The sequence below is a fragment of the Heterodontus francisci genome, unplaced genomic scaffold (genome assembly GCF_036365525.1).
Source record: "Heterodontus francisci isolate sHetFra1 unplaced genomic scaffold, sHetFra1.hap1 HAP1_SCAFFOLD_592, whole genome shotgun sequence".
NCBI lineage: Eukaryota > Metazoa > Chordata > Chondrichthyes > Heterodontiformes > Heterodontidae > Heterodontus > Heterodontus francisci.
Window position 1 is genome coordinate 810153 of NW_027140616.1, and position 27298 is coordinate 837450.

Sequence of the window (27298 nt, forward strand, 5' to 3'; positions counted from 1 at the left end):
AAGTGTTTCCACTGAAGTTAGCTTTTTCGATCTTGGCAATGTGCATGTTCATTTACTTTAACGTACCTGTTCCGCCTTTCTGCCTCCTCTTGGGTTTCTTCAACAAACACATCCAAAGACTGGAAAGGAATAAAGGAGCTGGGTCAGTGTAAAACACGGCCGAGCGGGGTCGATGTAAAACATGGGCGAGTGGGGTCAGTGTAAAACACGGGTGAGCGGGGTCGATGTCAAACATGGGCGAGTGGGGTCGGTGTAAAACACGGCCGAGCGGGGTCGGTCTAAAACACGGGCGAGCGAGGTCGGTCTAAACCACGGGTGAGCGGGGTTGGTGTAAAACACGGGCGAGCGGGGTCAGTGTAAAACATGGCCGTAGGGTTGGTGTAAAACACGGGCGAGCGGGTTCATTATAAAACACGGGCGAGTGGGGTTGGTGTAAAACTCAGTTGAGCGGGGTTGGTGTAAAACACAGCCGAGCGGGGTCGGTGTAAAACACGGCCGAGCGGGGTCGGTGTAAAACTCGGCTGAGCGGGTTGGTCTAAAACACGGGTGAGCGGGGTCGGTGTAAAACATGGCCGTTGGGTTGGTGCAAAACATGGGCGAGCGGGGTCGGTGTAAAACACGGGCGGGCTGGTTCATTATAAAACACGGCCGAGCGGGGTTGGTGTAAAACACGGCCGAGCGGGGTCGGTGTAAAACACGGGCGAGTGGGGTCGGTGTAAAACACGGCCGAGTGGGGTCGGTGTAAAACACGGCCGAGCTGGGTCGGTGTAAAACACGGGCGAGCGGAGTCGGTGTAAAACACGGGCGAGCGGGGTCGGTGTAAAACACGGGCGAGCTGGGTCGGTGTAAAACACGGCCGAGTGGGTTCGGGGTAAAACATGCCGAGCGGATCGGTGTAAAACATGCCGAGCGGGGTCTGTGTAAAACACGGGCGAGTGGGGTCGGTGTAAAACACGGGCGAGCGGGGCCAGTGTAAAACATTCCGAGCGGGGTCGGTGTAAAACACGGGCGAGCGGGGTCGGTGTAAAACACGGGCGAGTGGGGTCAGTGTAAAACACAGCCAAGTGGGTTCGGTGTAAAACACGGGCGAGTGAGGTTAGTGTAAAACACGGGCGAGCAGGGTCAGTGTAAAACACGGGCGAGCAGGGTCAGTGTAAAACATGCCGAGTGGGGTCGGTGTAAAACATGGCGAGCAGGGTCGGTGTAAAACATGCCGAGCAGGGTCAGTGTAAAACACAGGCGAGTGGGGTCGGTGTAAAACACGGGCGAGTGGGGTCAGTGCTAAACAAGGCCGAGCGGGGTTGGTGTAAAACATGGGCGAGTGGGGTTAGTGTAAAACACGGGCGAGCGGGGTCAGTGTAAAACATGCCGAGTGGGGTCGGTGTAAAACATGGCGAGCGGGGTCGGTGTAAAACATGCCGAGCGGGGTCAGTGTAAAACACGGGCGAGCGGGGTCAGTGTAAAACACGGGCGAGCTGGGTCGGTGTAAAACACGGGCGAGCGGAGTCGGTGTAAAACACGGGCGAGCGGGGTCGGTGTAAAACACGGCCGAGTGGGGTCGGGGTAAAACATGCCGAGCGGATCGGTGTAAAACATGCCGAGCGGGGTCTGTGTAAAACACGGGCGAGTGGGGTCGGTGTAAAACACGGGCGAGCGGGGTCAGTGTAAAACACGGCCAAGCGGGTTCGGTGTAAAACACGGGCGAGTGATGTTAGTGTAAAACACGGGCGAGCAGGGTCAGTGTAAAACACGGGCGAGCAGGGTCAGTGTAAAACATGCCGAGTGGGGTCGGTGTAAAACATGGCGAGCAGGGTCGGTGTAAAACATGCCGAGCAGGGTCAGTGTAAAACAAAGGCGAGTGGGTTCGGTGTAAAACACGGGCGAGCGGGGTCAGTGTAAAACATTCCGAGCGGGGTCAGTGTAAAACACGGGCGAACGGGGTCGGTGTAGAACACGGGCGAGTGGGGTCAATGTAAAACACGGCAAGTGGGGTCAGTGTAAAACATGGGCGAGTGGGGTCGGTGTGAAGCACGGCCGAGCGGGGTCGGTGTAAAACACGGCCGAGCGGGGTCGGTGTAAAACACGGCCGAGCGGGGTCAGTGTAAAACATGGGCCAGTGGGGTCGGTGTAAAACATGGGCAAGTGGGGTCGGTCTAAAACACGGGTGAGCGGGGTCGGTGTAAAACTCGGTTGAGCGGGTCGGTCAAAAACACGGGTGAGCGGGGTCGGTGTAAAACATGGGCGAGTGGGGTTAGTGTAAAACACGGGCGAGCGGGGTCAGTGTAAAACATGCCGAGTGGGGTCGGTGTAAAACATGGCGAGTGGGGTCGGTGTAAAACATGCCGAGCGGGGTCAGTGTAAAACACGGGCGAGCGGGGTCAGTGTAAAACACGGGCGAGCGGGGTCGGTGTAAAACACGGCCGAGCGGGGTAGGTGTAAAACACGGCCGAGCTGGGTCGGTGTAAAACACGGGCGAGCGGAGTCGGTGTAAAACACGGGCGAGCGGGGTCGGTGTAAAACACGGGCGAGCGGGGTCAGTGTAAAACACGGCCGAGTGGGGTCGGGGTAAAACATGCCGAGCGGATCGGTGTAAAACATGCCGAGCGGGGTCTGTGTAAAACACGGGCGAGTGGGGTCGGTGTAAAACACGGGCGAGCGGGGTCAGTGTAAAACACGGCCAAGCGGGTTCGGTGTAAAACACGGGCGAGTGATGTTAGTGTAAAACACGGGCGAGCAGGGTCAGTGTAAAACACGGGCGAGCAGGGTCAGTGTAAAACATGCCGAGTGGGGTCGGTGTAAAACATGGCGAGCAGGGTCGGTGTAAAACATGCCGAGCAGGGTCAGTGTAAAACACGGGCGAGCGGGGTCGGTGTAGAACACGGGCGAGTGGGGTCAGTGTAAAACACGGCGAGTGGGGTCAGTGTAAAACATGGGCGAGTGGGGTCGGTGTGAAGCACGGCCGAGCGGGGTCGGTGTAAAACACGGCCGAGCGGGGTCGGTGTAAAACACGGCCGAGCGGGGTCAGTGTAAAACATGGGCCAGTGGGGCCGGTGTAAAACATGGGCAAGTGGGGTCGGTCTAAAACACGGGTGAGCGGGGTCGGTGTAAAACTCGGTTGAGCGGGTCGGTCTAAAACACGGGTGAGCGGGGTCGGTGTAAAACATGGCCGTTGGGTCGGTGTAAAACACGGGTGAGCGGGGTCGGTGTAAAACACGGGTGAGCGGGGTCGGTGTAAAACTCGGCTGAGCGGGTTGGTCTAAAACATGGGTGAGCGGGGTCGGTGTAAAACATGGCCGTTGGGTTGGTGTAAAACATGGGCGAGCGGGGTCGGTGTAAAACACGGGCGGGCTGGTTCATTATAAAACACGGCCGAGCGGGGTTGGTGTAAAACACGGCCGAGCGGGGTCGGTGTAACACACGGGCGAGTGGGGTCGGTGTAAAACACGGCCGAGCGGGGTCAGTGTAAAACATTCCAAGCGGGGTCGGTGTAAAACACGGGCGAGCGGGGTCGGTGTAAAACACGGGCGAGTGGGGTCAGTGTAAAACACAGCCAAGCGGGTTCGGTGTAAAACACGGGCGAGTGAGGTTAGTGTAAAACACGGGCGAGCAGGGTCAGTGTAAAACACGGGCGAGCAGGGTCAGTGTAAAACATGCCGAGTGGGGTCGGTGTAAAACATGGCGAGCAGGGTCGGTGTAAAACATGCCGAGCAGGGTCAGTGTAAAACACAGGCGAGTGGGGTCAGTGCTAAACAAGGCCGAGCGGGGTCAGTGTAAAACATGGGCGAGTGGGGTTAGTGTAAAACACGGGCGAGCGGGGTCAGTGTAAAACATGCCGAGTGGGGTCGGTGTAAAACATGCCGAGCGGGGTCAGTGTAAAACACGGGCGAGCGGGGTCAGTGTAAAACACGGGCGAGCGGGGTCGGTGCAAAACACGGCCGAGCGGGGTCGGTGTAAAACACGGCCGAGCTGGGTCGGTGTAAAACACGGGTGAGCGGAGTCGGTGTAAAACACGGGCGAGCGGGGTCGGTGTAAAACACGGGCGAGTGATGTTAGTGTAAAACACGGGCGAGCAGGGTCAGTGTAAAACACGGGCGAGCAGGGTCAGTGTAAAACATGCCGAGTGGGGTCGGTGTAAAACATGGCGAGCAGGGTCGGTGTAAAACATGCCGAGCAGGGTCAGTGTAAAACAAAGGCGAGTGGGGTCAGTGTAAAACATGGGCGAGTGGGGTCGGTGTGAAGCACGGCCGAGCGGGGTCAGTGTAAAACATGGGCCAGTGGGGTTGGTGTAAAACATGGGCAAGTGGGGTCGGTCTAAAACACGGGTGAGCGGGGTCGGTGCAAAACTCGGTTGAGCGGGTCGGTCTAAAACACGGGTGAGCGGGGTCGGTGTAAAACATGGCCGTTGGGTCGGTGTAAAACACGGGCGAGTGGGGTCGGTGTAAAACACGGGCGAGCGGGGCCAGTGTAAAACATTCCGAGCGGGGTCGGTGTAAAACACGGGCGAGCGGGGTCGGTGTAAAACACGGGCGAGTGGGGTCAGTGTAAAACACAGCCAAGCGGGTTCGGTGTAAAACACGGGCGAGTGAGGTTAGTGTAAAACACGGGCGAGCAGGGTCAGTGTAAAACACGGGCGAGTGGGGTCAGTGCTAAACAAGGCCGAGTGGGGTTGGTGTAAAACACGGCGAGTGGGGTCAGTGTAAAACATGGGCGAGTGGGGTCGGTGTGAAGCACGGCCGAGCGGGGTCGGTGTAAAACACGGCCGAGCGGGGTCGGTGTAAAACACGGCCGAGCGGGGTCAGTGTAAAACATGGGCCAGTGGGGTCGGTGTAAAACATGGGCAAGTGGGGTCGGTCTAAAACACGGGTGAGCGGGGTCGGTGTAAAACTCGGTTGAGCGGGTCGGTCTAAAACACGGGTGAGCGGGGTCGGTGTAAAACATGGCCGTTGGGTCGGTGTGAAACACGGGTGAGCGGGGTCGGTGTAAAACACGGGTGAGCGGGGTCGGTGTAAAACTCGGCTGAGCGGGTTGGTCTAAAACACGGGTGAGCGGGGTCGGTGTAAAACATGGCCGTTGGGTTGGTGTAAAACATGGGCGAGCGGGGTCGGTGTAAAACACGGGCGGGCTGGTTCATTATAAAACACGGCCGAGCGGGGTCGGTGTAAAACATGGCGAGCAGGGTCGGTGTAAAACATGCCGAGCAGGGTCAGTGTAAAACACAGGCGAGTGGGGTCGGTGTAAAACACGGGCGAGTGGGGTCAGTGCTAAACAAGGCCGAGCGGGGTTGGTGTAAAACATGGGCGAGTGGGGTTAGTGTAAAACACGGGCGAGCAGGGTCAGTGTAAAACATGCCGAGTGGGGTCGGTGTAAAACATGCCGAGCGGGGTCAGTGTAAAACACGGGCGAGCGGGGTCAGTGTAAAACACGGGCGAGCGGGGTCGGTGCAAAACACGGCCGAGCGGGGTCGGTGTAAAACACGGCCGAGCTGGGTCGGTGTAAAACACGGGCGAGCGGAGTCGGTGTAAAACACGGGCGAGCGGGGTCGGTGTAAAACACGGGCGAGTGATGTTAGTGTAAAACACGGGCGAGCAGGGTCAGTGTAAAACACGGGCGAGCAGGGTCAGTGTAAAACATGCCGAGTGGGGTCGGTGTAAAACATGGCGAGCAGGGTCGGTGTAAAACATGCCGAGCAGGGTCAGTGTAAAACAAAGGCGAGTGGGGTCAGTGTAAAACATGGGCGAGTGGGGTCGGTGTGAAGCACGGCCGAGCGGGGTCAGTGTAAAACATGGGCCAGTGGGGTCGGTGTAAAACATGGGCAAGTGGGGTCGGTCTAAAACACGGGTGAGCGGGGTCGGTGCAAAACTCGGTTGAGCGGGTCGGTCTAAAACACGGGTGAGCGGGGTCGGTGTAAAACACGGCTGAGCGGGGTCGGTGTAAAACACGGCCGAGCGGGATCAGTGTAAAACATGGGCCAGTGGGGTCGGTGTAAAACATGGGCAAGTGGGGTCGGTCTAAAACACGGGTGAGCGGGGTCGGTGTAAAACTCGGTTGAGCGGGTCGGTCTAAAACACGGGTGAGCGGGGTCGGTGTAAAACATGGCCGTTGGGTCGGTGTGAAACACGGGTGAGCGGGGTCGGTGTAAAACACGGGTGAGCGGGGTCGGTGTAAAACTCGGCTGAGCGGGTTGGTCTAAAACACGGGTGAGCGGGGTCGGTGTAAAACATGGCCGTTGGGTTGGTGTAAAACATGGGCGAGCGGGGTCGGTGTAAAACACGGGCGGGCTGGTTCATTATAAAACACGGCCGAGCGGGGTCGGTGTAAAACATGGCGAGCAGGGTCGGTGTAAAACATGCCGAGCAGGGTCAGTGTAAAACACAGGCGAGTGGGGTCGGTGTAAAACACGGGCGAGTGGGGTCAGTGCTAAACAAGGCCGAGCGGGGTTGGTGTAAAACATGGGCGAGTGGGGTTAGTGTAAAACACGGGCGAGCGGGGTCAGTGTAAAACATGCCGAGTGGGGTCGGTGTAAAACATGCCGAGCGGGGTCAGTGTAAAACACGGGCGAGCGGGGTCAGTGTAAAACACGGGCGAGCGGGGTCGGTGCAAAACACGGCCGAGCGGGGTCGGTGTAAAACACGGCCGAGCTGGGTCGGTGTAAAACACGGGCGAGCGGAGTCGGTGTAAAACACGGGCGAGCGGGGTCGGTGTAAAACACGGGCGAGTGATGTTAGTGTAAAACACGGGCGAGCAGGGTCAGTGTAAAACACGGGCGAGCAGGGTCAGTGTAAAACATGCCGAGTGGGGTCGGTGTAAAACATGGCGAGCAGGGTCGGTGTAAAACATGCCGAGCAGGGTCAGTGTAAAACAAAGGCGAGTGGGGTCAGTGTAAAACATGGGCGAGTGGGGTCGGTGTGAAGCACGGCCGAGCGGGGTCAGTGTAAAACATGGGCCAGTGGGGTCGGTGTAAAACATGGGCAAGTGGGGTCGGTCTAAAACACGGGTGAGCGGGGTCGGTGCAAAACTCGGTTGAGCGGGTCGGTCTAAAACACGGGTGAGCGGGGTCGGTGTAAAACATGGCCGTTGGGTCGGTGTAAAACACGGGCGAGTGGGGTCGGTGTAAAACACGGGCGAGCGGGGCCAGTGTAAAACATTCCGAGCGGGGTCGGTGTAAAACACGGGCGAGCGGGGTCGGTGTAAAACACGGGCGAGTGGGGTCAGTGTAAAACACAGCCAAGCGGGTTCGGTGTAAAACACGGGCGAGTGAGGTTAGTGTAAAACACGGGTGAGCAGGGTCAGTGTAAAACACGGGCGAGTGGGGTCAGTGCTAAACAAGGCCGAGTGGGGTTGGTGTAAAACACGGCGAGTGGGGTCAGTGTAAAACATGGGCGAGTGGGGTCGGTGTGAAGCACGGCCGAGCGGGGTCTGTGTAAAACACGGCCGAGCGGGGTCGGTGTAAAACACGGCCGAGCGGGGTCAGTGTAAAACATGGGCCAGTGGGGTCGGTGTAAAACATGGGCAAGTGGGGTCGGTCTAAAACACGGGTGAGCGGGGTCGGTGTAAAACTCGGTTGAGCGGGTCGGTCTAAAACACGGGTGAGCGGGGTCGGTGTAAAACATGGCCGTTGGGTCGGTGTGAAACACGGGTGAGCGGGGTCGGTGTAAAACACGGGTGAGCGGGGTCGGTGTAAAACTCGGCTGAGCGGGTTGGTCTAAAACACGGGTGAGCGGGGTCGGTGTAAAACATGGCCGTTGGGTTGGTGTAAAACATGGGCGAGCGGGGTCGGTGTAAAACACGGGCGGGCTGGTTCATTATAAAACACGGCCGAGCGGGGTCGGTGTAAAACATGGCGAGCAGGGTCGGTGTAAAACATGCCGAGCAGGGTCAGTGTAAAACACAGGCGAGTGGGGTCGGTGTAAAACACGGGCGAGTGGGGTCAGTGCTAAACAAGGCCGAGCGGGGTTGGTGTAAAACATGGGCGAGTGGGGTTAGTGTAAAACACGGGCGAGCGGGGTCAGGGTAAAACATAGGCGAGTGGGGTCGGTGTAAAACACGGGCGAGTGGGGTCAGTGCTAAACAAGGCCGAGCGGGGTCAGTGTAAAACATGGGCGAGTGGGGTCAGTGTAAAACATGCCGAGTGGGGTCGGTGTAAAACATGGCGAGCGGGGTCGGTGTAAAACATGCCGAGCGGGGTCAGTGGAAAACACGGGCGAGCGGGGTCAGTGTAAAACACGGGCGAGCGGGGTCGGTGTAAAACATGCAGAGCGGGGTCAGTGTAAAACACGGACGGGCGAGCGGGGTCAATGTAAAACATGCTGAGTGGGGTCGGTGTAAAACATGGCAAGCGGGGTCGGTGTAAAACATGCCGAGCGGGGTCAGTGTAAAACACGGGTGAGTGGGGTCGGTGTAAAACATGCAGAGCGGGGTCAGTGTAAAACACGGGCGAGCGGGGTCAATGTAAAACATGCTGAGTGGGGTCGGTGTAAAACATGGCAAGCGGGGTCGGTGTAAAACATTCCGAGCGGGGTCGGTGTAAAACACGGGCGAGTGGGGTCGGTGTAAAACACGGGCGAGCGGGGTCAGTGTAAAACACGGCCAAGCGGGTTCGGTGTAAAACACGGGCGAGTGAGGGTAGTGTAAAACACGGGCGAGCAGGGTCAGTGTAAAACACGGGCGAGCAGGGTCAGTGTAAAACATGCCGAGTGGGGTCGGTGTAAAACATGGCGAGCAGGGTCGGTGTAAAACATGCCGAGCAGGGTCAGTGTAAAACACAGGCGAGTGGGGTCAGTGTAAAACACGGGCGAGTGGGGTCAGTGCTAAACAAGGCCGAGCGGGGTCGGTGTAAAACATGCCGAGCGGGGTCTGTGTAAAACACGGGCGAGTGGGGTCGGTGTAAAACACGGGCGAGCGGGGTCAGTGTAAAACACGGCCAAGCGGGTTCGGTGTAAAACACGGGCGAGTGATGTTAGTGTAAAACACGGGCGAGCAGGGTCAGTGTAAAACACGGGCGAGCAGGGTCAGTGTAAAACATGCCGCGTGGGGTCGGTGTAAAACATGGCGAGCAGGGTCGGTGTAAAACATGCCGAGCAGGGTCAGTGTAAAACACAGGCGAGTGGGGTCGGTGTAAAACACGGGCGAGTGGGGTCAGTGCTAAACAAGGCCGAGCGGGGTCAGTGTAAAACATGGGCGAGTGGGGTCAGTGTAAAACATGCCGAGTGGGGTCGGTGTAAAACATGGCGAGCGGGGTCGGTGTAAAACATGCCGAGCGGGGTCAGTGGAAAACACGGGCGAGCGGGGTCAGTGTAAAACACGGGCGAGCGGGGTCGGTGTAAAACATGCAGAGCGGGGTCAGTGTAAAACACGGACGGGCGAGCGGGGTCAATGTAAAACATGCTGAGTGGGGTCGGTGTAAAACATGGCAAGCGGGGTCGGTGTAAAACATGCCGAGCGGGGTCAGTGTAAAACACGGGTGAGTGGGGTCGGTGTAAAACATGCAGAGCGGGGTCAGTGTAAAACACGGGCGAGCGGGGTCAATGTAAAACATGCTGAGTGGGGTCGGTGTAAAACATGGCAAGCGGGGTCGGTGTAAAACATTCCGAGCGGGGTCGGTGTAAAACACGGGCGAGTGGGGTCGGTGGAAAACACGGGCGAGCGGGGTCAGTGTAAAACACGGCCAAGCGGGTTCGGTGTAAAACACGGGCGAGTGAGGGTAGTGTAAAACACGGGCGAGCAGGGTCAGTGTAAAACACGGGCGAGCAGGGTCAGTGTAAAACATGCCGAGTGGGGTCGGTGTAAAACATGGCGAGCAGGGTCGGTGTAAAACATGCCGAGCAGGGTCAGTGTAAAACACAGGCGAGTGGGGTCGGTGTAAAACACGGGCGAGTGGGGTCAGTGCTAAACAAGGCCGAGCGGGGTCGGTGTAAAACATGGGCGAGTGGGGTTAGTGTAAAACACGGGCGAGCGGGGTCAGTGTAAAACATGCCGAGTGGGGTCGGTGTAAAACATGGCGAGCGGGGTCGGTGTAAAACATGCCGAGCAGGGTCAGTGTGAAACACGGGCGAGCGGGGTCAGTGTAAAACACGGGCGAGCGGGGTCGGTGTAAAACATGCCGAGCGGGGTCAGTGTAAAACACGGGCGAGCGGGGTCAATGTAAAACATGCTGAGTGGGGTCGGTGTAAAACATGGCAAGCGGGGTCAGTGTAAAACATGCCGAGCGGGGTCAGTGTAAAACACGGGCAAGTGGGGTCAGTGTAAAATACGGCTGAGCGGGGTCGGTGTAAAACATGGCGAGCGGGGTCAGTGTAAAACATGCCGAGCGGGGTCAGTGTAAAACACGGGCAAGTGGCGTTAGTGTAAAACACGGCCGAGCGGGGTCAGTGTAAAACATGGGCGAGTGGGGTCAGTGTAAAACATGGGCGAGTGGGGTCAGTGTAAAACACGGCCGAGTGGGGTCGGTGTAAAACATGGCGAGCGGGGTCAGTGTAAAACACGGGCGAGTGGGGTCAGTGTAAAATATGGCTGAGCGGGGTCAGTGTAAAACACGGGTAGGTGGGGTCAGTGTAAAACACGGCTGAGTGGGGTCGGTGTAAAACATGGCGAGCGGGGTCAGTGTAAAACATGCCGAGCGGGGTCAGTGTAAAACACGGGCAAGTGGCGTCAGTGTAAAACACGGCCGAGCGGGGTCAGTGTAAAACATGGGCGAGTGGGGTCAGTGTAAAACACGGCCGAGTGGGGTCGGTGTAAAACATGGCGAGCGGGGTCAGTGTAAAACACGGGCGAGTGGGGTCAGTGTAAAATACGGCTGAGCGGGGTCAGTGTAAAACACGGGTAGGTGGGGTCAGTGTAAAACACGGCTGAGTGGGGTCGGTGTAAAACATGGCGAGCGGGTTCGGTGTAAAACACGGGCGAGTGGGGTTAGTGTAAAACACGGGCGAGCAGGGTCAGTGTAAAACACGGGCGAGCGGGGTCAGTGTAAAACATGCCGAGTGGGGTCGGTGTAAAACATGGCGAGCGGGGTCGGTGTAAAACATGCCGAGCAGGGTCAGTGTAAAACACAGGCGAGTGGGGTCGGTGTAAAACATGCCGAGCGGGGTCAGTGTAAAACACGGGCGAGCGGGGTCAGTGTAAAACACGGGCGAGTGGGGTCAATGTAAAACATGCCGAGTGGGGTCGGTGTAAAACATGGCGAGCGGGGTCGGTGTAAAACATGCCGAGCGGGGTCAGTGTAAAACACGGGCAAGTGGGGTCAGTGTAAAATACGGCTGAGCGGGTCGGAGTAAAACATGGCGAGCGGGGTCGGTGTAAAACATGCCGAGCGGGGTCAGTGTAAAACACGGCCGAGCGGGTCAGTGTAAAACATGGGCGAGTGGGGTCAGTGTAAAACACGGCCGAGTGGGGTCGGTGTAAAACATGGCGAGCGGGGTCGGTGTAAAACATGCCGAGCGGGGTCAGTGTAAAACACGGGCGAGCAGGGTCAGTGTAAAACACGGGCAAGCGGGGTCGGTGTAAAACATGGGCGAGTGGGGTCAGTGTAAAACACGGGCGAGCGGGGTCGGTGTAAAACATGCCGAGCGGGGTCAGTGTAAAACACGGGCGAGCGGGGTCAGTGTAAAACACGGGCGAGTGGGTCGGTGTAAAACATGCCGAGCGGGGTCAGTGTAAAACACGGGTGAGCGGGGTCAGTGTAAAACACGGGCGAGCGGGGTCGGTGTAAAACATGGCGAGCGGGGTCAGTGTAAAACACGGGTAGGTGGGGTCAGTGTAAAATACGGCTGAGCGGGGTCGGTGTAAAACATGCCGAGCGGGGTCGGTGTAAAATATGGCGAGCGGGGTCGGTGTAAAACATGCCGAGCGGGGTCAGTGTAAAACACGGGCGAGCGGGGTCAGTGTAAAACACGGGCGAGCGGGGTCGGTGTAAAACATGCCGAGCGGGGTCAGTGTAAAACACGGGCGAGCGGGGTCAATGTAAAACATGCTGAGTGGGGTCAGTGTAAAACATGGCAAGCGGGGTCGGTGTAAAACATGCCGAGCGGGGTCAGTGTAAAACACGGGCAAGTGGGGTCAGTGTAAAATACGGCTGAGCGGGGTCGGTGTAAAACATGGCGAGCGGGGTCAGTGTAAAACATGCCGAGCGGGGTCAGTGTAAAACATGGGCAAGTGGGGTCAGTGTAAAACACGGCCGAGCGGGGTCAGTGTAAAACATGCCGAGCGGGGTCAGTGTAAAACACGGGCGAGCGGGGTCAGTGTAAAACACGGGCGAGTGGGGTCAATGTAAAACATGCCGAGTGGGGTCGGTGTAAAACATGGCGAGCGGGGTCGGTGTAAAACATGCCGAGCGGGGTCAGTGTAAAACACGGGCAAGTGGGGTCAGTGTAAAATACGGCTGAGCGGGGTCGGAGTAAAACATGGCGAGCGGGGTCGGTGTAAAACATGCCGAGCGGGGTCAGTGTAAAACACGGCCGAGCGGGGTCAGTGTAAAACATGGGCGAGTGGGGTCAGTGTAAAACACGGCCGAGTGGGGTCGGTGTAAAACATGGCGAGCGGGGTCGGTGTAAAACATGCCGAGCGGGGTCAGTGTAAAACACGGGCGAGCAGGGTCAGTGTAAAACACGGGCGAGCAGGGTCAGTGTAAAACACGGGCGAGCGGGGTCGGTGTAAAACATGGGCGAGTGGGGTCAGTGTAAAACACGGGCGAGCGGGGTCGGTGTAAAACATGCCGAGCGGGGTCAGTGTAAAACACGGGCGAGCGGGGTCAGTGTAAAACACGGGCGAGTGGGTCGGTGTAAAACATGCCGAGTGGGGTCGGTGTAAAACACGGGCGAGTGGGGTCAGTGCTAAACAAGGCCGAGCGGGGTCGGTGTAAAACATGGGCGAGTGGGGTTAGTGTAAAACACGGGCGAGCGGGGTCAGTGTAAAACATGCCGAGTGGGGTCGGTGTAAAATATGGCGAGCGGGGTCGGTGTAAAACATGCCGAGCAGGGTCAGTGTAAAACACGGGCGAGCGGGGTCCGTGTAAAACACGGGCGAGCGGGGTCGGTGTAAAACATGCCGAGCGGGGTCAGTGTAAAACACGGGCGAGCGGGGTCAATGTAAAACATGCTGAGTGGGGTCGGTGTAAAACATGGCAAGCGGGGTCAGTGTAAAACATGCCGAGCGGGGTCAGTGTAAAACACGGGCAAGTGGGGTCAGTGTAAAATACGGCTGAGCGGGGTCGGTGTAAAACATGGCGAGCGGGGTCAGTGTAAAACATGCCGAGCGGGGTCAGTGTAAAACACGGGCAAGTGGCGTCAGTGTAAAACACGGCCGAGCGGGGTCAGTGTAAAACATGGGCGAGTGGGGTCAGTGTAAAACACGGCCGAGTGGGGTCGGTGTAAAACATGGCGAGCGGGGTCAGTGTAAAACACGGGCGAGTGGGGTCAGTGTAAAATACGGCTGAGCGGGGTCAGTGTAAAACACGGGTAGGTGGGGTCAGTGTAAAACACGGGCAAGTGGGGTCAGTGTAAAACACGGCTGAGTGGGGTCGGTGTAAAACATGGCGAGCGGGTTCGGTGTAAAACACGGGCGAGTGGGGTTAGTGTAAAACACGGGCGAGCAGGGTCAGTGTAAAACACGGGCGAGTGGGGTCAATGTAAAACATGCCGAGTGGGGTCGGTGTAAAACATGGCGAGCGGGGTCGGTGTAAAACATGCCGAGCGGGGTCAGTGTAAAACACAGGCGAGTGGGGTCAGTGTAAAATACGGCTGAGCGGGTCGGAGTAAAACATGGCGAGCGGGGTCGGTGTAAAACATGCCGAGCGGGGTCAGTGTAAAACACGGCCGAGCGGGGTCAGTGTAAAACATGGGCGAGTGGGGTCAGTGTAAAACACGGCCGAGTGGGGTCGGTGTAAAACATGGCGAGCGGGGTCGGTGTAAAACATGCCGAGCGGGGTCAGTGTAAAACACGGGCGAGCAGGGTCAGTGTAAAACACGGGCGAGCGGGGTCGGTGTAAAACATGGGCGAGTGGGGTCAGTGTAAAACACGGGCGAGCGGGGTCGGTGTAAAACATGCCGAGCGGGGTCAGTGTAAAACACGGGCGAGCGGGGTCAGTGTAAAACACGGGCGAGTGGGTCGGTGTAAAACATGCCGAGCGGGGTCAGTGTAAAACACGGGTGAGCGGGGTCAGTGTAAAACACGGGCGAGCGGGGTCGGTGTAAAACATGGCGAGCGGGGTCAGTGTAAAACACGGGTAGGTGGGGTCAGTGTAAAATACGGCTGAGCGGGGTCGGTGTAAAACATGCCGAGCGGGGTCGGTGTAAAATATGGCGAGCGGGGTCGGTGTAAAACATGCCGAGCGGGGTCAGTGTAAAACACGGGCGAGCGGGGTCAGTGTAAAACACGGGCGAGCGGGGTCGGTGTAAAACATGCCGAGCGGGGTCAGTGTAAAACACGGGCGAGCGGGGTCAATGTAAAACATGCTGAGTGGGGTCAGTGTAAAACATGGCAAGCGGGGTCGGTGTAAAACATGCCGAGCGGGGTCAGTGTAAAACACGGGCAAGTGGGGTCAGTGTAAAATACGGATGAGCGGGTCGGAGTAAAACATGGCGAGCGGGGTCGGTGTAAAACATGCCGAGCGGGGTCAGTGTAAAACACGGCCGAGCGGGGTCAGTGTAAAACATGGGCGAGTGGGGTCAGTGTAAAACACGGCCGAGTGGGGTCGGTGTAAAACATGGCGAGCGGGGTCGGTGTAAAACATGCCGAGCGGGGTCAGTGTAAAACACGGGCGAGCAGGGTCAGTGTAAAACACGGGCGAGCGGGGTCGGTGTAAAACATGGGCGAGTGGGGTCAGTGTAAAACACGGGCGAGCGGGGTCGGTGTAAAACATGCCGAGCGGGGTCAGTGTAAAACACGGGCGAGCGGGGTCAGTGTAAAACACGGGCGAGTGGGTCGGTGTAAAACATGCCGAGCGGGGTCAGTGTAAAACACGGGTGAGCGGGGTCAGTGTAAAACACGGGCGAGCGGGGTCGGTGTAAAACATGGCGAGCGGGGTCAGTGTAAAACACGGGTAGGTGGGGTCAGTGTAAAATACGGCTGAGCGGGGTCGGTGTAAAACATGCCGAGCGGGGTCGGTGTAAAATATGGCGAGCGGGGTCGGTGTAAAACATGCCGAGCGGGGTCAGTGTAAAACACGGGCGAGCGGGGTCAGTGTAAAACACGGGCGAGCGGGGTCGGTGTAAAACATGCCGAGCGGGGTCAGTGTAAAACACGGGCGAGCGGGGTCAATGTAAAACATGCTGAGTGGGGTCAGTGTAAAACATGGCAAGCGGGGTCGGTGTAAAACATGCCGAGCGGGGTCAGTGTAAAACACGGGCAAGTGGGGTCAGTGTAAAATACGGATGAGCGGGGTCGGTGTAAAACATGGCGAGCGGGGTCAGTGTAAAACATGCCGAGCGGGGTCAGTGTAAAACATGGGCAAGTGGGGTCAGTGTAAAACACGGCCGAGCGGGGTCAGTGTAAAACATGCCGAGCGGGGTCAGTGTAAAACACGGGCGAGCGGGGTCAGTGTAAAACACGGGCGAGTGGGGTCAATGTAAAACATGCCGAGTGGGGTCGGTGTAAAACATGGCGAGCGGGGTCGGTGTAAAACATGCCGAGCGGGGTCAGTGTAAAACACGGGCAAGTGGGGTCAGTGTAAAATACGGCTGAGCGGGGTCAGAGTAAAACATGGCGAGCGGGGTCGGTGTAAAACATGCCGAGCGGGGTCAGTGTAAAACACGGCCGAGCGGGGTCAGTGTAAAACATGGGCGAGTGGGGTCAGTGTAAAACACGGCCGAGTGGGGTCGGTGTAAAACATGGCGAGCGGGGTCGGTGTAAAACATGCCGAGCGGGGTCAGTGTAAAACACGGGCGAGCAGGGTCAGTGTAAAACACGGGCGAGCAGGGTCAGTGTAAAACACGGGCGAGCGGGGTCGGTGTAAAACATGGGCGAGTGGGGTCAGTGTAAAACACGGGCGAGCGGGGTCGGTGTAAAACATGCCGAGCGGGGTCAGTGTAAAACACGGGCGAGCGGGGTCAGTGTAAAACACGGGCGAGTGGGTCGGTGTAAAACATGCCGAGCGGGGTCAGTGTAAAACACGGGTGAGCGGGGTCAGTGTAAAACACGGGCGAGTGGGTCGGTGTAAAACATGCCGAGCGGGGTCAGTGTAAAACACGGGTGAGCGGGGTCAGTGTAAAACACGGGCGAGCGGGGTCGGTGTAAAACATGGCGAGCGGGGTCAGTGTAAAACACGGGTAGGTGGGGTCAGTGTAAAATACGGCTGAGCGGGGTCGGTGTAAAACATGCCGAGCGGGGTCGGTGTAAAATATGGCGAGCGGGGTCGGTGTAAAACATGCCGAGCGGGGTCAGTGTAAAACACGGGCGAGCGGGGTCAGTGTAAAACACGGGCGAGCGGGGTCGGTGTAAAACATGCCGAGCGGGGTCAGTGTAAAACACGGGCGAGCGGGGTCAATGTAAAACATGCTGAGTGGGGTCAGTGTAAAACATGGCAAGCGGGGTCGGTGTAAAACATGCCGAGCGGGGTCAGTGTAAAACACGGGCAAGTGGGGTCAGTGTAAAATACGGCTGAGCGGGGTCGGTGTAAAACATGGCGAGCGGGGTCAGTGTAAAACATGCCGAGCGGGGTCAGTGTAAAACATGGGCAAGTGGGGTCAGTGTAAAACACGGCCGAGCGGGGTCAGTGTAAAACATGCCGAGTGGGGTCGGTGTAAAACATGGCGAGCGGGGTCAGTGTAAAACATGCCGAGCAGGGTCAGTGTAAAACACTGGCGAGTGGGGTCGGTGTAAAACATGCCGAGCGGGGTCAGTGTAAAACACGGGCGAGCGGGGTCAGTGTAAAACACGGGCGAGTGGGGTCAATGTAAAACATGCCGAGTGGGGTCGGTGTAAAACATGGCGAGCGGGGTCGGTGTAAAACATGCCGAGCGGGGTCAGTGTAAAACACGGGCAAGTGGGGTCAGTGTAAAATACGGCTGAGCGGGGTCGGAGTAAAACATGGCGAGCGGAGTCGGTGTAAAACATGCCGAGCGGGGTCAGTGTAAAACACGGCCGAGTGGGGTCGGTGTAAAACATGGCGAGCAGGGTCGGTGTAAAACATGCCGAGCGGGGTCAGTGTAAAACACGGGCGAGCAGGGTCAGTGTAAAACACGGGCGAGCAGGGTCAGTGTAAAACACGGGCGAGTGGGGTCAGTGTAAAACACGGGCGAGCGGGGTCGGTGTAAAACATGTCGAGCGGGGTCAGTGTAAAACACGGGCGAGCGGGGTCAGTGTAAAACACGGGCGAGTGGGTCGGTGTAAAACATGGCGAGCGGGGTCAGTGTAAAACACGGGTAAGTGGGGTCAGTGTAAAATACGGCTGAGCGGGGTCGGTGTAAAACATGCCGAGCGGGGTCGGTGTAAAATATGGCGAGCGGGGTCGGTGTAAAACATGCCGAGCGGGGTTGGTGTAAAACATGCCGAGCGGGGTCAGTGTAAAACACGGGTAAGTGGGGTCAGTGTAAAATACGGCTGAGCGGGGTCGGTGTAAAACATGGCGAGCGGGGTCGGTGTAAAACATGCCGAGCGGGGTCAGTGTAAAACACGGGCAAGTGGGGTCAGTGTAAAACACGGCCGAGCGGGGTCGGTGTAAAACATGGCGAGCGGGGTCGGTGTAAAACATGCCGAGCGGGGTCAGTGTAAAACACGGGCAAGTGGGGTCAGTGTAAAACACGGCCGAGTGGGGTCGGCGTAAAACATGGCGAGCGGGGTCAGTGTAAAATACGGCTGAGCGGGGTCGGTGTAAAACATGGCGAGCGGGGTCAGTGTAAAACACGGGCAAGTGGGGTCAGTGTAAAACACGGCCGAGTGGGGTCGGTGTAAAACATGGCGAGCGGGGTCGGTGTAAAATTCTGAGTGTGGCTCAGGTCCGTCACACAACAGCATAAAGACCTTCACTCCATACCCCTGAACCCAATTTTTCTTCTCTCCATGCCTTTCCAATTGGTCACAGAGGAGGAATGGGTCTCTTCTCCAAAATGCTCAGCTGCTTGGAGCTTGGACTAATGCCTTTCAGTGTTTCATTATGGTCTGGTACCTGAAATCGCATTTCAGCTCATTCTGAACTCCAGCTCACAACCACGTGCAGAAGGCAATGGGAGAACACTTCCACCACTTACCTGTTGCTGACTGTTTTCATGTTCTGAACTTCTCTCCACCCCATTACTGCCTCTTAGTGGTTCTGCAGTTGATTCCTCACCATCTGATGACTGTCCCGGGGGAGTTCTCGCCACCATTACCTCCTCATTTTCCTCATCAGACTCATGGTGGTGGTTAAGCATGGCTATGGACTCAGCCTGTGCCAGCTGGCCCCGCCTAAGGCACTGAGTCTCCCTGGGCATGGGTGCAGGCAGCACTGGTGGCCCAAACTCCAACTTCCGCAGCAGCTGGCTCTGTGCTTGTTTCAGACATTTCTCATATGTCTCCAGCTGGCACAGGATAACGCTTGTGTACTGGTCTGGGTCCTGGCCACTAGGACAAAATGGAATGCCCCAGAAATAATGAACCAACCCATCACCATCTGCCAAGCTTCCCCTGAGAGCATGGGGCCTGGAGGGATGTAACGGTGCTGACCCTGGGAATTCATTCCGTATACACGCCCGCTCGGAAGTTTGCACCTCCCCGCTTCTCCATTCCTTGACTGCAGACAATGCGGGTTGGAGGTTGACCATGGCAGACCGATGGGACCCACTGAAATCCACCTCCTCCTGGGTCTCCAGCAGTTTGGGCTCAGGGTTGCGGATGTATTGTGCTGCCATTTCTTGGTCTGATGATGATGGCTGTTTGTTGGGCTTGGTCTCACGCACACTGTACTGACTTGATGCCTCTCCCAGCTCCTTCTCTACGTTACTGGGAGATGGCTCCTTGGACAGAGAAGAATTCATCCCACAAGGGATGTCCACACACTGACAGAGTGAGACATTTAGGGAAGGACAACGATTCTTATGAGGTTTCAGGCTCTTCAGAGGAGACCTGGTGCTGAGAGACAAATGTTTCTCTGGAGAAAGGACGATGCTGGACTCCTGGGAACATCGGACGACTTCTTCACTCAACTTCTCCAAAACCACTAATGGGCTGAGGGAATTGTCTCCCCGCCCCGGCTCAGCTAATTCGAGTGGGGTCTGTGACTCCACTTCCTGCTGCCTCTCGGGAAGCCTAGCGTCAACTGGGGCACTTTTTCTGCACACGGCTGTCACAGTGTCTCCCACATTACTGTCGGTCACAGTCCACTTCAACTCATCACCAACGCGGCTCTCGTCGGGGCTGTGCATCTGAGACAGAATAACACAAACCTTCAAACATCACAGCAGAGACAAAATAACACACACCTTCAAACATCACAGCAGAGACAGAATAACACACACCTTCAAACATCACAGCAGAGATAGAATAACACACACCTTCAAACATCACAGCAGAGACAGAATAACACACACCTTCAAACATCACAGCAGACGCAGAATAACACACACCTTCAAACATCACAGCAGAGACAGAATAACACACACCTTCAAACATCACAGCAGAGACAGAATAACACACACCTTCAAACATCACACCAGAAACAGAATAACACACACCTTCAAACATCACAGCAGAGACAGAATAACACACACCTTCAAACATCACAGCAGAGACAGAATAACACACACCTTCAAACAGCACAGCAGAGACAGAATAACACACACCTTCAAACATCACACCAGAAACAGAATAACACACACCTTCAAACATCACAGCAGAGACAGAATAACACACACCTTCAAACATCACAGCAGAGACAGAATAACACACACCTTCAAACATCACAGCAGACAGAATAACACACACCTTCAAACATCACAGCAGAGACAGAATAACACACACCTTCAAACATCACAGCAGAGACAGAATAACACACACCTTCAAACATCACAGCAAAGACAGAATAACACACACCTTCAAACATCACAGCAGAGACAAAATAACACACACCTTCAAACATCACAGCAGAGACAGAATAACACACACCTTCAAACATCACAGCAGAGACAGAATAACACACACCTTCAAACATCACAGCAGAGACAGAATAACACACACCTTCAAACATCACAGCAGAGACAAAATAACACACACCTTCAAACATCACAGCAGAGACAGAATAACACACGCCTTCAAACATCACAGCAGAGACAGAATAACACACGCCTTCAAACATCACAGCAGAGACAGAATAACACACACCTTCAAACATCACAGCAGAGACAGAATAACACACACCTTCAAACATCACAGCAGAGACAAAATAACACACACCTTCAAACATCACAGCAGAGACAGAATAACACACACCTTCAAACATCACAGCAGACACAGAATAACACACACCTTCAAACACCACAGCAGAGACAGAATAACACACATCTTCAAACATCACAGCAGAGACAGAATAACACACACCTTCAAACATCACAGCGGAGACAGAATAAGACACACCTTCAAACATCACAGCAGAGACATAATAACACACACCTTCAAACATCACAAAAGAGACAGAATAACACACACCTTCAAACATCACAAAAGAGACAGAATAACACACACCTTCAAACATCACAGCGGAGACAGAATAACACACACCTTCAAACATCACAGCAGAGACAGAATAACACACACCTTCAAACATCACAGCGGAGACAGAATAACACACACCTTCAAACATCACAGCAGAGACAGAATAACACACACCTTCAAACATCACAGCGGAGACAGAATAACACACACCTTCAAACATCACAGCAGAGACAGAATAACACACACCTTCAAACATCACAGCAGAGACAGAATAACACACACCTTCAAACATCACAGCAGAGACAAAATAACACACACCTTCAAACATCACAGCAGAGACAGAATAACACACACCTTCAAACATCACAGCAGAGACAGAATAACACACACCTTCAAACATCACAGCAGAGACAAAATAACACACACCTTCAAACATCACAGCAGAGACAGAATAACACACACCTTCAAACATCACAGCAGAGACAGAATAACACTCACCTTCAAACATCACAGCAGAGACAGAATAACACACACCTTCAAACATCACAGCAGAGACAGAATAACACACACCTTCAAACATCACAGCAGAGACAAAATAACACACACCTTCAAACATCACAGCAGAGACAGAATAACACACACCTTCAAACATCACAGCAGACACAGAATAACACACACCTTCAAACATCACAGCAGAGACAGAATAACACACACCTTCAAACATCACAGCAGAGACAGAATAACACACACCTTCAAACATCACAGCAGAGACAGAATAACACACACCTTCAAACATCACAGCAGAGACAGAATAACACACAACTTCAAACATCACAGCAGAGACAGAATAACACACACCTTCAAACATCACAGCAGAGACAGAATAACACACACCTTCAAACACCACAGCAGAGACAGAATAACACACACCTTCAAACACCACAGCAGAGACAGAATAACACACACCTTCAAACACCACAGCAGAGACAGAATAACACACACCTTCAAACACCACAGCAGAGACAGAATAACACACACCTTCAAACACCACAGCAGAGACAGAATAACACACACCTTCAAACATCACAGCAGACACAGAATAACACACACCTTCAAACATCACAGCAGGGACAGAATAACACACACCTTCAAACATCACAGCAGAGACAGAATAACACACACCTTCAAACATCACAGCAGAGACAGAATAACACACACCTTCAAACATCACAGCAGAGACAGAATAACACACACCTTCAAACACCACAGCAGAGACAGAATAACACACACCTTCAAACACCACAGCAGAGACAGAATAACACACACCTTCAAACATCACAGCAGAGACAGAATAACACACACCTTCAAACATCACAGCAGAGACAGAATAACACACACCTTCAAACATCACAGCAGACGCAGAATAACACACACCTTCAAACATCACAGCAGAGACAGAATAACACACACCTTCAAACATCACAGCAGAGACAATAACACACACCTTCAAACATCACAGCAGAGACAGAATAACACACACCTTCAAACATCACAGCAGACGCAGAATAACACACACCTTCAAACATCACAGCAGAGACAGAATAACACACACCTTCAAACATCACAGCAGACGCAGAATAACACACACCTTCAAACATCACAGCAGAGACAGAATAACACACACCTTCAAACATCACAGCAGACGCAGAATAACACACACCTTCAAACATCACAGCAGAGACAGAATAACACACACCTTCAAACATCACAGCAGAGACAGAATAACACACACCTTCAAACATCACAGCAGAGACAGAATAACACACACCTTCAAACATCACAGCAGAGACAGAATAACACACACCTTCAAACATTTCACTTTTCTTCTTAAAACCTAAGAAAGCCTGTTTGTGCTGGTTTCTTTGCCTTATAATTGCAAAGCAGTGAACAAGGATTCACCAAGGGGGAGCTAAAAACATGATGTGTTTAAAAATTAAACCCAGTTACAGTAAGACTGTAAGGCTGAGAGGGACTCCTAGATACCTTTCTCACCTGGTCGTAACATGATATAAAACACTAGTTGGCCCCAGCTAGACTATTACATCCAATTCTGGGCATCACAATTTCACAAGGAGGTGAAGGTTCTGCAGAGATACATAAGAGATTTACTAAATGGTTTTCAGGGATAAGGGGTTATGTGGATAGACTGGAGGGGCTGGGGTTGTTCTACTGCAAACAGAGAAGATTGAGAGGCGATTTGATAGAGGTGTTTAAAATCATGAAGGGTTGAGACAGTGCAAATAAAGAGAATTTTTGTCTAATGCATGAAGAGTCGATAACAAGAGGGCATAGATTTAAGGTGATTGGCCAAAGAACCAGAGGAGACATGTGGAAAAACATTTTGCTATGTGTGGTTAGAATTTCTAATCCACTGCCTGATCGAGATTTATTAATAGCCTTCAAAAGGGAATTGGACAAATATTTCAAGAAACAAAATGTAGCGATAGGCGATAAAAGTAGAGGAGTGGGACGACCTGGACTGCTTTTGAAAAGGTGAACAGATGTAACGTGCGGAATGGCCTCCTTCTGTGCTATGCTATCCTACGATGCCATTAAAACAAATATCCAAAACGAAGTTACAGGCAGCTCGCTGGGGCAAGGATTAGGATGGTTTATACATCGAAAAACAGATACTTGGAGTGAGTTGAAGGCTGAATCACATTGAGGGTTTGGGGAGGGGATGCGTTTGAGAGACATCAGCTGGTCAGTAATGGACAAACTGATGACTTGGAACTATATCGCCGTTCCTTCACTGTCGCTGGGTCAAAATCCTGGAACTCCCATCCCAATAGTACTGTGGGTGTAACTACCTCACATGAACTGCAGCTGTTCAAGAAGGCAGCTCACCACCACCTTCTCAAGGGCAATTAGGGATGGGCAATAAATGCTGGCCTAGCCAGTGACGCCCACATCCCATGAATGAATAAACCCCACCCCCACCCCATTCCCCCAGATCAGGGGAATAGACAGTCTGACCACCCCCCCCCCATTCAAGTCAGTAATAGATAGTCTGACCACCACCCCCCCCATTCCAGTCAGTAATGGACAGTCTGACCCGCCCCCATTCCAGTCAGTAATAGACAGTCTGACCACCCCCCCCCCCCATTCAAGTCAGTAATAGATAGTCTGACCACCCCCCCCATTCCAGTCAGTAATGGACAGTCTGACCCGCCCCCATTCCAGTCAGTAATAGACAGTCTGACCACCCCCCCCCCCCATTCAAGTCAGTAATAGATAGTCTGACCACCCCCCCATTCCAGTCAGTAATGGACAGTCTGACCCGCCCCCATTCCAGTCAGTAATAGACAGTCTGACCACCCCCCCCCCCCCCATTCAAGTCAGTAATAGATAGTCTGACCACCCCCCCATTCCAGTCAGTAATGGACAGTCTGACCCGCCCCCATTCCAGTCAGTAATAGACAGTCTGACCACCCCCCCCCCCCCATTCAAGTCAGTAATAGATAGTCTGACCACCCCCCCATTCCAGTCAGTAATGGACAATCTGACCACCCCCCCCCCATTCCTGTCAGTAATAGATAGTCTGACCACCCCCCCCATTCAAGTCAGTAATAGACAGTCTGACCACACCCCCCATTCAAGTCAGTAATAGATAGTCTGACCACCCTCCCCATTCCAGTCAGTAATAGACAGTCTGACCTTCCCCCCCATTCCAGTCAGTAATAGATAGTCTGACCACCCCCCCCATTCAAGTCAGTAATAGATAGTCTGACCACCCCCCCCATTCAAGTCAGTAATAGACAGTCTGACCACACCCCCCATTCAAGTCAGTAATAGATAGTCTGACCTTCCCCCCCCATTCCAGTCAGTAATAGACAGTCTGACACCCCCCCCCCCCCCATTCCAGTCAGTAATAGACAGTCTGATGCCCCCCCCGCCATTCAAGTCAGTAATAGATAGTCTGACCACCCCCCCCCATTCCAGTCAGTAATGGACAGTCTGATACCCCCCTCCACCATTTCAGTCAGTAATAGACAGTCTGACCCCCCCCCCATTCCAGTGAGTAATAGACAGTCTGACCCCCCCACATTCCAGTCAGTAATAGACAGACTGACCACCCCCCATTCCAGTCAGTAATAGACAGTCTGACCCCTCCCCCCCATTCAAGTCAGTAATAGACAGTCTGACCACTCCCCCCCACCCCATTCCAGTCAGTAATAGACAGTCTGACCCCCCCCCATTCCAGTCAGTAATAGACAGTCTGACCCCCCAGCCCCATTCCAGTCAGTAATAGACAGTCTGACCCCTAGGACTGTCAGACCACACCCCCACAGCTGGTCAGTCGAGGACTGTCAGACCACACATCCACCGCTGGTCAGTCTAGGACTGTCAGACCACACATCCACAGCTGGTCAATCTAGGATTGTCAGACCACACCCCCACAGCTGGTCAGTCTAGGACTGTCAGACCACACCCCCACAGCTGGTCAGTCGAGGACTGTCAGACCACACATCCACAGCTGGTCAGTCTAGGACTGTCAGACCACACCCCCACAGCTGGTCAGTCGAGGACTGTCAGACCACACATCCACCGCTGGTCAGTCTAGGACTGTCAGACCACACATCCACAGCAGGTCAGTCTGGGACTGTCAGACCACACCCCCCACAGCTGGTCAGTCTAGGACTGTCAGACCACACCCCCACAGCTGGTCAGTCTAGGACTGTCAGACCACACCCCCACAGCTGGTCAGTCTAGGACTGTCAGACCACACCCCCACAGCTGGTCAGTCTAGGACTGTCAGACCACACATCCACCGCTGGTCAGTCTAGGACTGTCAGACCACACCCCCACAGCAGGTCAGTCTAGGACTGTCAGACCACACATCCACCGCTGGTCAGTCTAGGACTGTCAGACCACACCCCCACAGCAGGTCAGTCTAGGACTGTCAGACCACACATCCACCGCTGGTCAGTCTAGGACTGTCAGACCACACATCCACAGCTGGTCAGTCTGGGACTGTCAGACCACACCCCCACAGCAGGTCAGTCTAGGACTGTCAGACCACACATCCACCGCTGGTCAGTCTAGGACTGTCAGACCACACCCCCACAGCTGGTCAGTCTGGGACTGTCAGACCACACATCCACAGCTGGTCAGTCTGGGACTGTCAGACCACACCCCCACAGCAGGTCAGTTTAGGACTGTCAGACCACACATCCACCGCTGGTCAGTCTAGGACTGTCAGACCACACATCCACAGCTGGTCAGTCTGGGACTGTCAGACCACACATCCACAGCTGGTCAGTCTGGGACTGTCAGACCACACATCCACAGCTGGTCAGTCATGGGCACCTGAACCTGCGGACTTGTTCTGGGGACACAGCACCTGCAGACTCTCCTTGATTGCTTTCTTCAGCAGTTCCTCCTCCTTTTCCATGTTAGTACTTTGCTCATCAGCATCCCTGGCACTCATCATAAACGCCAGGGCCAGCTGCTGTTCCTCACCCAGCTCTACAAACAAAATGGATAGGCTGAAGTCATTATACTGTAAATAATCCCCCTACACACCCCTAAATCATCATCACACACACACACCCCCTAAATCATCATCATCACACACACACCCCCTAAATCATCATCATCATCACACACACCCCCTAAATCATCATCATCACACACACACACCCCCTAAATCATCATCATCATCACACACCCCCTAAATCATCATCATCATCACACACACCCTAAATCATCATCATCATCATCACACACACCCCCTAAATCATCATCATCACACACACACCCCCTAAATCATCATCATCATCACACACACACCCCCTAAATCATCATCATCACACACACACCCCCTAAATCATCATCATCATCACACACACCCCCTAAATCATCATCATCATCACACACACCCTAAATCATCATCATCATCATCACACACACCCCCTAAATCATCATCATCATCACACACACCCCCTAAATCATCATCATCATCACACACACCCCCCTAAATCATCATCATCATCACACACACACCCCCCTAAATCATCATCATCATCACACACACACCCCCTAAATCATCATCATCATCACACACACCCCCTAAATCATCATCATCATCACACACACCCCCTAAATCATCATCATCATCACACACACACCCCCTAAATCATCATCATCATCACACACACACCCCCTAAATCATCATCATCATCACACACACCCCCTAAATCATCATCATCATCACACACACACCCCCTAAATCATCATCATCACACACACACACCCCCTAAATCATCATCATCATCACACACACCCCCTAAATCATCATCATCATCACACACACACCCCCTAAATCATCATCATCATCACACACACACCCCCTAAATCATCATCATCATCACACACACCCCCTAAATCATCATCATCATCACACACACACCCCCTAAATCATCATCATCATCACACACACCCCCTAAATCATCATCATCACACACACACACCCCCTAAATCATCATCATCATCACACACACCCCCTAAATCATCATCATCATCACACACACACCCCCTAAATCATCATCATCACACACACACACCCCCTAAATCATCATCATCATCACACACACACCCCCTAAATCATCATCATCACACACAC

At 54.2% G+C, this 27298-nt stretch overlaps 1 protein-coding gene across 1 annotated transcript in view; it reads right to left on the bottom strand.

Annotated features, from left to right (window-relative positions):
- Positions 1–26142, bottom strand: part of uimc1 (ubiquitin interaction motif containing 1) — a gene marked incomplete at its 5' end in the record, with an annotated part of 139954 nt that extends 113812 nt beyond the window's left edge. The window contains 3 exons of the mRNA XM_068025761.1: positions 67–119; positions 18177–19328; positions 26018–26142. Of these exons, the coding sequence (XP_067881862.1) occupies positions 67–119; positions 18177–19328; positions 26018–26142 (1330 nt within the window). The remainder of the gene's footprint in view (positions 1–66; positions 120–18176; positions 19329–26017) is intronic.
- Positions 26143–27298: the final 1156 nt, after the last annotated feature.